Source organism: Octodon degus, unplaced genomic scaffold (assembly GCF_000260255.1).
Source record: "Octodon degus isolate 3935 unplaced genomic scaffold, OctDeg1.0 scaffold00184, whole genome shotgun sequence".
Lineage (NCBI taxonomy): Eukaryota > Metazoa > Chordata > Mammalia > Rodentia > Octodontidae > Octodon > Octodon degus.
The window spans coordinates 1,486,530-1,497,689 of record NW_004524760.1 but is presented as its reverse complement, the minus strand read 5'-3'; the positions used below and the strand labels follow the sequence as shown (position 1 = coordinate 1,497,689).

The 11,160-nt window shown below is 45.3% G+C and overlaps 1 protein-coding gene across 2 annotated transcripts in view; it reads right to left on the bottom strand.

Moving 5' to 3' along the window:
• LOC101590811 (HRAS-like suppressor 3) overlaps positions 1-5,656 on the bottom strand; it is a 25,952-nt gene extending 20,296 nt beyond the window's left edge. Inside the window, exons 1-3 of one of the 2 annotated variants that reach the window (XM_023703996.1) lie at positions 5,548-5,656; positions 5,247-5,324; positions 5,008-5,073 (exon numbers count right to left, since the gene is read on the bottom strand). In XM_023703996.1, coding sequence (XP_023559764.1) covers positions 5,008-5,073; positions 5,247-5,261 — 81 coding nt within the window. In that variant the 5' untranslated portion in view covers positions 5,262-5,324; positions 5,548-5,656. The remainder of the gene's footprint in view (positions 1-5,007; positions 5,074-5,246; positions 5,325-5,547) is intronic. The other variant, XM_023703997.1, reaches the window with a different exon arrangement.
• Between the last annotated feature and the right edge of the window lie 5,504 nt (positions 5,657-11,160).

Sequence of the window (11,160 nt, the reverse complement as noted above, 5' to 3'; positions counted from 1 at the left end):
AAAGAGAAAAATAAGAATTGGAGGACAGAAACTGAAGATGGTATAGAAAGCCAAGAGCCTGAAATTTTTATTTGTCTTGAACGATGAAGACAAACTACATGCGGTATGATAGAATTTGGACCCAGATCTAAGAATAACTAAATCCTACACTACACTGCAATCAGAGAAGGTAGTGAACAAGAAATGGCCTTTAAGTAGCTCTGTGAGGCAGGTGACTGGGGGCATTGAGGAGGAGGGCAGGGCAGAAAGCTCCAAGTAGCAAAGTGCTAGGGCATGTAGGGTATGGCCAGAGCAGGCTCCCTAGGGTAGAGCCCAAGCCTGGTATTTTTCTTTTTAAGTGATTCTGCTCTGCAATCCAATGTGAGACCCACAAAAAAAAAAAAACCAGGCTGAAAATCTAGGCTGAGATGCATAGTCTTCCTTTCACAGGTGAGGAAACTGAGGCTCAGGGAGATGAGGTCACCTGAAAGTGGCAAAGTTACAGTGTGACTCCTACCAGTTCCCCTACCCTGGCAGGGCGGAGAAGATACTCTCTCCTCATGGCAGATTTCAGCCCCCTGCAGCAGTCCATGCAGAGAGACCCCTTTCAGCCCTACAACTGCAATTCAGTCCAAGGCCCTAGCCCTGGGCACTGGGCAAGACTGGGATGGAAAGGGACAGCACATTCAGAACCACTGCAGAACAAAAGTGTTTTTCTTTCACTCAAGGACATTTCAGGCAGTGTTCTTTCTGATCCACTCACACCCCATCTGTCTCACCATGGCTTGGGGGATTTGATTTTTTTTTTTTATGAACTATTTCAGGATTAAAAAATATATACAGAAAATAGGAAAATGAGCATGGCTGCTCTATTTTTCAATCAAGATGTATTTAATTTTCGCAGACAGCATAGTGATTACATTTAGGGCTCTGTGTTCAAACCCAGGCTCAGCTGCTTGCTAACTGTACAGTTTAGCCAGTTTCCTCAACTGGTAAAACAGGGCTGATTGTCACACCAGATTCATAGCATTATACTAAGGATCAAATAAGTCAGCAGCTACAAAACACTGAGCACCCAGAAATCTGTAGTATATAGCAGTTTCTGCTGCCATCGTGCCCAGTGGTGCTGTTTATTTATTTTGGTATCTGGATTGGTTGCAGATGGCTCCTGGAAATACTGGGGAGGTTGTGAAACCCAAGACTGAAACTTTCCTCCGTGTTCCCAGAAACCACATGCGCTGGTGGAAATCTCCAACTGTGCCTCTTTCACTTGTGACACTCTAGGGGAAATGTAAGAAGAAAGGGACTTCCCAGGAGGGAGTCAGGAGTTTCCATGGCAAGGTTTTAGGAAAAGAAAATGTGTTAAAGTGATTCTTCTCTGCAGTCCAAAGTGAGACCCACAAAAGAAACAGCCTGAAATGCTAGGCTGAGATGTACAGGATTCCTTTCACAGGTGGGGAAACTGAGGCTAGGGGAGATGAGGTACTAAAAGTGGCAAAGTTACTATGTGTGTTACAGTGTGACTCTGCCTAGGCGCTGGGTGTCAGTCTGTCTGAGGCCCTGTACCAAGAAGCAGAGCCCAGGCCACTCTCAGGGACCTGAACTGAACCCATCTATGCTGTGCTGCTCTGTAACATTCAGGAATCACTTAACCTCACTGAGATTTCTGGTTAAACAGGACTATCAATACCTATTCAGCAGGTTTCATACCAGGAATGATAAAGATGATAGGGACAGATGCATAAAAGCAGTAGAACATACAGGATAGTTAAAACTCTGCACCTCACAGGCTAGGGGCTATAAGAGACATGGAAGAGGCATGATGATGTCCCAGGCCAGAGAAAAGGTGAATGGGGGATAGAGCGGCCTGGATTGACTCATTAAGCTTTTGCTTTCTGCCCTGTGCCAATGGAGCCTCCTTGCCAACTGGAAAAGATAATGGCAGCTCCAACAGTAACCAGGCTCAGTGTGAGGAGCCCAAAGGTCACATGCATCCTGGGAAAAAAAGGCAAAATTCATCTGGCCTCCCAGGCCCTCGCCTGCTAATCCCCAGCCTTATTATTCAGGGAAAAACCTCAGCCCCTCATGGATGAGAACTGCTGGGAACTCACACTCATCAACACCAAGCACTACGGAGTTTTCGCATGTCACCTGGAGTCCCACTGTACAGACCTGAAACCAAGCTCAGAAATGGGAGTTAACTTGCCTCAGGCCTCAGAGCCACCCAGAATCAAGACAAGGATTCCAATGCAGGTCCTGAACCCAAAATCCAATGATACAGTGGGCAGTGTTGAGAGTACTCAGGGGCATGGGAAAATGAAACAGAGTGATGTCTTAATCGGCAAACATGGAAACTGTAGCAGGATGATCTGTTTACTGAGAACTCAATACACAGACAAAATGTTCCCTTGCCAGATGTGGTTTAGTGAACAATCCATTACTCTGAGGCTTGGAGACTACACTGATGTTCCACCTGTACCTCTGTGTGACCAAAAGTCACTTAACCTCCCAAGCACCAGCCTTCATATGAACCAAGTGAATAAACAGCCTCTCCTATAGAATAGTGTACATCTAATTAAATTTATGTAAGACATCTGGCACAATTTGCCCATAGTAGGTATAACACATATTAATTTTCCTTCCTTGTTAAAAAAAAAGAGCCAGTTCTTCACAAGAGACTATTCCACACAAAGCCACTTATGTCAGGCACCAGTTTCGCTCCACAAGGAGACTTACCTCTGTTTCCAAGTACTCCAGGGCTGTTCACCTGAGAAACTACTCACCCCTCAAGATAGGAGTATTTGGCTCAGTGGTAGAGTGCCTGGCTCCCATACATGAGTCCCTGGGTCCAGTCCCCAAACCCACAAAATGAAAGGGTCTCAGCATCAGCTCCACTCCTCAATGCCTCCCTGACTCCCCACAGCAACTTGCTCTTTTATAGAATGACTCTAAGTGTTTGGGCTGGGAACAAAAGAAGAATGATTAGTTTTGTCCAGCCAGAGAGAGGAAAGGAATCATTATTTTTAAAAGAAATTATATATAGAGAGATATTTTATTATACATACAAATTTATTATATATAATAAAATATAATATAATTAGTAAATAATTATATATATAAATATATATATATATTAGCAAACTTTTATTTCGTATCCTTTAAAAACATTTCTCCTTTGCATGGAAGTTAAATGGAATAACATAGCTATAGTCAGTCCCAGTCTCAGCCCCATGCACATATTTGAACCATCTGCTCCTAATGGCGTAGTACAATTCACATTCACTTTATACACATTTTATGTTGTCAACCCTGTGTCCTACATTTTCTGAGTCAAAACAGAAAACAAAACAGTCTGGTCTCCTAGTGCCAGGGAAACTAAAGAATGACCAAGAACTATATTCTTGGCCTAGAGCAATGGATGAAATAAATGCCAAATTTCATAATCGTTCACCCATAATCGTTTGCCCTGATTTTCACAGAGGAAAGAAAAAAAAAACTTGGGGAATTGTGTCAGGTAAAATAAAATGTATGAAGTGTTTTTTGGTTTAGAGTTTTACTGAAAATGCTTTAAATATGGAGATGTTTAAAAGACACTAGAAGCCAGAAGGTGTACATCTATAGTCCCAGAAACCCAGAAGGTTCAGACAGGAAGATTGCTTGAGCCCAGAAATTCAAGTTCAACTTGGACAACATGAAAAACCCAGTCTTGGGCTGGGGAGATAGCTCAGTAGAATAAGTGCTTGCCTGGTAAGCACAGGGTCCTAAGTTCAATCCCAGGTACTGCAAAAAGAAAAAAGAAAAGAAAAACCCTGTCTCAAAAAAAAAAAATTCAGGGGCTGGAGAGATGGCTCAGTGGTATAAGCGCTTCCCTGGCAAGCGCAAGGACCTGAGTTCAATCCCTGGTTCCACCAAAAAATAAAAAAATAAAACAAGTTTTGGGCCAGGGAGATGGCTCAGTAGAATAAGCGCTTGCCTGGCAAGCGCAAGGGCCTGAGTTCATTCCCTGGTTCCGAAAAAATAAAATAAAATAAAATAAAAAATTCAATTTAATAAAAATAGAACTGGTTTTTTTAAAAGCATGGATCATTTACAATTTCTTGAATTTATTATGAATGAGACATTTATGAATCGCTGCCAAAAAAATCCTGGTGTTTAGGGCTTTTTCCTAATGCATTAAGTGTTCTTTCCTGGAAAGAAGTTTTCCAAATTAAAATTAATAAAAGTATTCTTTAGCCTAATTGACAGATCAAGCTCCAGTGAATATTAAGCGAGAATACACGAAGATCAGCTTTTGACACAACATGGGCTTTTTCAGAAGTTTCCAGAACACACTTTGTAGCATTATAATTATTCATTATTATGACCAATCTACATGTAAGAATAAATGTTTTTCTGTTTTTTAATATACATTAATGCGGTTAACCCATTACATTTTCTGTTTTGTAATATCATGTTTAATTTCTCATTACTTTTTTACAGGCATGACTACATATATAATGTTTAATAAAAGAAAATGTTCTTTGTCTGCTTTTTTTTTTTTTTTTCAGAACCGGGGATTGAACTCAGGCCCTTGCGCTTGCCAGGGAAGCGCTTATTCCACGGCCCCTGTCTGCATTTCTTTTCTGGACATTTGTTGTCACTATTCATTTCTAAGCTACTACTGAAAATAATGTGAGAGAAATGAAAGAGCCTCAAAAAGTAAATACTTCAGATGTCAAATATGCCAAGGATGCACTAGTGCCAGGTACTGTGCAAGCCCTTTTCATTTACTGGGCTCTCTAAATGAGTGCCAGGCTATTCAGAGCACTTCCTAAGTTTTAAGTGATAAAATCTTCACCCTGGGGAACAGAGTGAATTTGAACTTGATCAAAGTCTCACAGTAGGGTGCTCAGTGGGAATTCAGTCCCAAGTGAGTCTCAGCCACTCTGTGAAAGTCCTACCAGGGACAGGAGGATCTGCCAAACCTCACAGATTAGAAGAGGAAAAGCCAGAGCTGGGAACGTGGGGCCGTGCCTGTCCAGACCGCACCTGGGTTTGGTGAAGAGAAGTCTCAGCTTCGTGCCTTGCTTTCCTAGGGCAACTCGACCTCCCGACCTGCCTCACAAGAGACAACGCAAAGTATAGATACCTGACCCTTCTCAGACACCTGATGCCCAGTAGCCTACGGAGGGCCGGTGCCCAGGTCCTCAAGGATCTTCCCTGCAAATAAGTCAAGCTCCCAAACCAATCACCTGGAAAACACGTCCCCGCCCTCGCCCCACACTTACAGTGGGCGTGGGCATCTCTGCTCGCGATGTGGACCCTCGCAGTCAGAATCGACTTCGCTCTGTCAGTGGTGCAAATGCCTGAGGCAGAGGGAGCGGAAGTTCATTATGCCAGTGACAGAACAGCGTCCCCTGGACCCAGGGGCCCCTAGCTTCCATCCAGGAGGCCGTACAGGGTCCATCTCGTCTCGACCGCTCCCAGAACAACCCCTGCCTCCCTCCGAGGTTCTCGCCAGCCCCCTCCCCGCCCTTCCTTTGGTCTTGAATAGACCGATCCCCTTGCCCGGGAGCAGCGATGGCGCACCAGAAATACCAGCTGTGCGTTTAGGGATGGCTTGCCCTGTAGGCAGCAGCCAGAGAAGCAACCCCACAGGCAGGGTTCCGCGGCTCCGCCCCGCACGGCTCCGCCCCGCACGGCTCCGCCCCGCACGGCTCCGCCCCGCACGGCTCCGCCCGCACGGCTCCGCCCCCGGTCTGACCACGCCCATGCTCTTGACCACGCCCCTCCCGGAGGATAGCGCAGAGAGACAGAGCAATAGGCTCGCCTGACCTCTTTTTACTGGTAGAGCTCGAATTTTGGCTCCCACGCAGCCCTTGGAGACCCAGAGAGGCATCCCTGGGCACCTGACCTTTGCCAGAAAAAACCGCTCCGCCCGCCTAACGCTCTCGGGAGTCAGGCCGGGCGCCAGAGGAATGGAGCCTGGTTTAATGGCCGTAGAGCCCTAGTCAGGGCTCATCCTCCGACACTGCTGATGCCCTATGCCCCCACCTCTGCACGGCTGGATGCCTCCAGCTCCCCTGTCTACCTCTCCTATGCTCTCCTGGTCTGAGGCGCCCCTGCCTCTACCCATCAGTACCCAGTATTTAAGAACACTTGCTGGGTGTTGTGGCAAACGCCTGGAATATTTGGGAGGCTGAATTAGCAGGATCAGAAGTATTTTAGCCAACCTGGGTTACATAGTGAGTTCAAGGTTCAACTACATAGTGAGATCCTGTCTCAAATAAAATACAACTAATTGTAAAAGGCAAGGAAGGGTCTAAGTATAAAGTACTATAAACGGTTGAGTTCTGAAGCTGTGGGACATACCCAGTGCCTTCAAAAACTCGGACACACAGAAAGCATTCCATAAATGAATGGGTCAAATAACCAAATACCTATGGTATGATTCCCTCTGAGCCTCAGTTTGCTCATCTGTAAAATAGGGTGAGGTAAGCATACATTATTCCCCAAGGAAAGAACAACACATGTGATGATGCCTATAAAGTGACCAGTCGTGTGTCTGGCATGTGGTAAATCCTTCATCAGGACATATTACTAACATTGAAAAAAATGTGCTTCTCAACATCAGGTGGTACTCACCTGCTGCTGGAGAGTCAGGGGCATTGTTTTAAAATGCCAGGATTTCATGTGCATTATCACTCAGCCAACCCATTGCTAAGCACATTGAACTAGGGACTATGAGGTCACCCAAACCAAGGAGTGAGAGGTTCCATTTTGAGGACACCAGAGTGACTTTGTTACCTCGTTTTTGTCCTTTTTTTTTTTTTTTTTTTTTTTTTTTTGTGGAGCTGGGGATTGAACTCAGGCCCTTGAGCTCGCCAGGGAAGCGCTTATTCCACTGAACCATCTCCCCAGCCCCTGTTTTTGCCCATTTTTACTTTCAGATGAAAGAAAAACAAAAAGCATGCTGGGGTAGGGGTGTAATTTTACTGCAAGTATATCTTGTACTGAGTTTATTTTTTTACTTCTTGTGCATGTTATGGTTTATATCTGGATAGCCTCCCCAAACCTCATGCATTCATAGCCGGGGCCTTTGGGAGAGGAATAGATCATGGGGGCAAAAACCTACCAGTGAACTCACTGGTGGGTTTTTAGCTAAATGTCATGTTGGGAAATGAAGCCTGGTCAGAGGAGATGGGTCACCGGGGATGTGGTGGGTCTGGTGGTCAACACTCAGCTGAACTGAACCAGCGTGGTACTGAGTATGGGAGGCTCATCTGAAGGCTGTTGCTGGCAGCATAGGAGGCAGAAGTAAAGAGGCTGTACGAAGCTGTTCAGGAGCTGTTGGTTCTCTTGGAGGAGCTTGTCGTGCTGGCTTTCCTGATGAACATGGCTGTTCTCATCATCAAAGGAGCTTGGGACCTTACTGTCACTCTGTCACTGAGAATGGCTTCATTTCACTTTTTTTTTTTTTTTTTTTTTTTTTTTTTTTTTTTTTTTTTTTTTTAGTATTGCTTCCTGGCTCTGGAGAGGAAGGAAGACAGTGCACTGCTCCTGGAGAAGCTTTTTGCATTGGCTTTCCTGATGGGAACTCAGCTGTTCTCATTGTTGGAGGGGCTCAGGACCTCACTGTCGCTGAGGATAGCTGTGGTATTTTTCAGGAGCTCTGGTTCCCATTTTGAGCACCACTTCCTGGCTGCACTTCAGATCCCTTAGCCTGCTAGTAGAGATCCTTCCTCACACTGGCATAAACTTTCTAGCTTCCACCACTGACCTTTGGGTCTTCCCAGTGCAGATCTGTGAAAGAGGCCTGCATGAGACATTGTCATGGGCTTTTGGCCTCCAGTTAAGACTCTTTGGAGGCACTGTTACAGGCTCAGGGTCTTCAGCTGGACTCATGCAGGACATTATTATCATGGGATCCAGGCCCTCAGCTGGAGTCTTTGATCTGTAGTATGTGGACAGATTTTCTGCATCCTTTTTGTGCATTATTCTTTGGGTGACTACTATAAAATCTATAAGCTATGTGTATTGTTCCCTTGCAAAACTCGAAACTACAACAGGGGACTAGGCCCACAAGGATTTCTCTATTGGGAGCAGCTGAGCTAATAATCTTCACACATTGAAGCAGAAAGCAGGTAGTGCACCAGGAATGCCCTGAGGGCATGGAACAACAAAGGCAAACAGACATTACAGCCCTGAGAACGGTGGGGTGTGTAAGAGGGTAAGAGACAAGCTGGTTAAGTAAAAGGGTATCACATGACAAATGTATAAATAGATGCTTTGGGGGAGCAGTTCCTTCCCTCCCATCTCGAGAGACAGGGCTTCTTCTGACCTCAGCTTTCTGTCTCTTTATTTCTCCGTCCTCTTGCTGTCCTTCCCCCTGGGTACTTTGAGAGCTGTGCTAGATGCGGCATTTCTCTCTCCTTCCACCCTTGATTTCATTGATTGATCAATACAGTTTCCCTATGCAGTTCAGACTTGAAGTGATCCTCCTGCCTCAGTCTCCCCAACGCTGGGAGATGATTACAAGCCTGCGCCCAGTTTTGGGATTGGCACAGCATGTGATACTAAGGATCAAACTCAGGACCTTGTGCTTACCAGGCAGGCGCTTAGACCACTGAGCTATCTCCCTGGGCCCACGCTTGATTTCTACTTCTTGCCTGTCATGCCATGAGCTGTTTCTCCTCTGCTATGCCCTTCTGCCATACTGTCCTGCCTTGGAGCCAGCCAACTCTAGTCTAAGGATCAAACTCTTAAACTACAAACTGTAAGCCAAAATAAACCTCTCCTCCTTGGAGCTGTGGGTGTTTTGTGTCTCAGGCAACAAGACAGCTTTTGAAAGCAGAAGTTTGCCAAAAGACTCTCTGGTCTTAGAAATTCCTACTTAATGTTCTCATCACCAGCAACTCTCCAATCCCTCCTCTAAGCCTGACCTATCACATACACCAAAGACTAGGTATGGATCAGGAAAAGTTTGGGAAACTGGAAAGCCCAACAACATGGTACGGGCATCTGCTCAGCATCTGGTGATTGCCTTGTGCTACATCCTAACATGGCCAAGGGCATCACATGGCAAGAGGCACTAGCAAGCCCACTTTCATAAGAGCCAGCCCCTGGTAATCCACAAGTCCCTGAGTGGGTGAACCCACTCACATGAGGAGTTCTGACACAATCTCCCAAGCTCTCACTTTTCAAATTAACATCTGATTTTGGGGATTCAATTTCCAACGCATGAAATTTGGAGGATATATTTAAAGTATACTCCACCCACACAAAAGAGCAGACAGACAGGATCCAGCTAGCACCTAACTCCAAAGCTTCCAAGTTTTTCTGCACCCCACAGCTATGCAGCCTCATTCAACCTGCTTTCAAGTTTTTATTATGTCTCAGCTGTGCCTTCTGAGGAAGAGGGACACTCAGGAGAATCCATTGTTCTACTAACTCCCTGAGGAGTGACTGGGAAACGTGAACAGCAGCCCAACGCTAGATTGCTGTACAAGGTTGAGACCCCACATTGAACCTGAGTAGGTGGGGTGAGACAGAAGGGGGTGAGAGGCAAGTTTAGGGGAGGTTATTTGTAATGCCTCTCTGCACACAGAGAACACAAAGCCTAGATTTTGTGATGAACTCAGGCCCTGCTGCTTAATACTCAGAATGGGAGCTATGGGAAAAACATGTCCACCAGCCAACTAAATACAGGGTTCCCACAAGTGTCTAGGCTCTCTACAGAGCTTGGTGGTATGCGAGTTTGAAGTTTACTCAAACCAGAAAAATTACTTTCATGAAAAAGTTTAAGTATAACTTCCTCTACCTCTGAAACTCTTCAAGTCCTAAAGAGAAAAGGTAACAAATCCCAGAGGAAAGGCCAAAAGAGCTTTCACTGTATAAATATGCAGCTTAACCATCTTCACTCTTCCTTAAGAAAGCATTGTGGAATCTTTAATCTGGAAACTGTTCCAGGCTCTTGCAGTTCCACATATATTAAGTGGTCCCTTGAGGAACTGGTTACAAGCATTTGTTCTGGTCTGGTCAGGAGTCTTCCATTTGGTGACTGTGGGTCTGGCAAATCTGCCAGTAACTGGCTAGAGATGCCTGTGACCTCGGTGTGGTGCTGGCTATGGTGCCCCAGCTCCCAGGCCACAGTCCTGCCTGCAAAGAGATGACTTTGGAACCTTCTCTCGAGGAGAGATACACTTTTTTTTTAAACAGGCAATAGGTCAAAAGGCAAAAACAAAAGAACAAAAAAGCACTGTTTTCCTAGGGGACATTTAAGTGTGATACTTTAAGTCCTGAACATTTGTGCCTGTCCTCCTGAAGACATAAAGATGCATAGGAAGCCATCTGCAGCAGCATATAATTCAGGAATGGTACACTAATAAGAGCCCATTTGGCAGCTGCGTCCCTCTAGTGCTTGAGATCAGTCTTGTCCCTAGTCATGGTTACAAAAACTTTTTCCAAGGCCAAGCATAATGGTGCACACCTGTAATCCCAGCACTCAGGAGGCTGAAGACGCCTTAGGCCCTTTGAGAGCAGACATGCAAACTCTACTTTGGTCTCTTCAGTCTAGTAACATAAAAAATGTACCTAACAAATACAGAAGTACCATAAAAAATAAAAAATAAATTAAATGGACTTGTGATGGCCAGGTGTGGTGACACATGCCTATAATCCTCAAGAGACTGAGGCAGGACTATCACTACAAATTCAAGACCTGCCTGAACTACATAGTGAGACCATGTCTCAAAACAAAACAAAACAAATTCACAATCTGGTACAGGATAATCACTTAGTCTTAGCCAAAAGGCTGAGAAGCCACAGCAGAGTAATCGAAGGCAATCTTTAATTTGCTTGATTTCTCATCCACACAAGACCACAGTCCTCACCCTGGTCTCTCCTGCCCAGCTCATGCTGATGGGCACTGATAGGTTTTGATAGTGTCGCAGCAAACAGGCAGAAGAAAAAAGGAAAAGGGGCTTCATTAACTTGGAGGACACAGAGAGAATTTGGGAAGATAAGGAATTCTCTGGATTGGAACAAAGACAGGCTGAGGCGTGTATGACCTTTTACCAGGGATGGGGCTTGAGGGGGAACCTGAGGAGCTGATTGGGGCCTTCCCTGAGGTGGCAGGAAAGGTGAAAAGAAATTACACCCTGGGGGCTGGTGAGATGGCTCAGTGGTCTAGAGCACCTACTT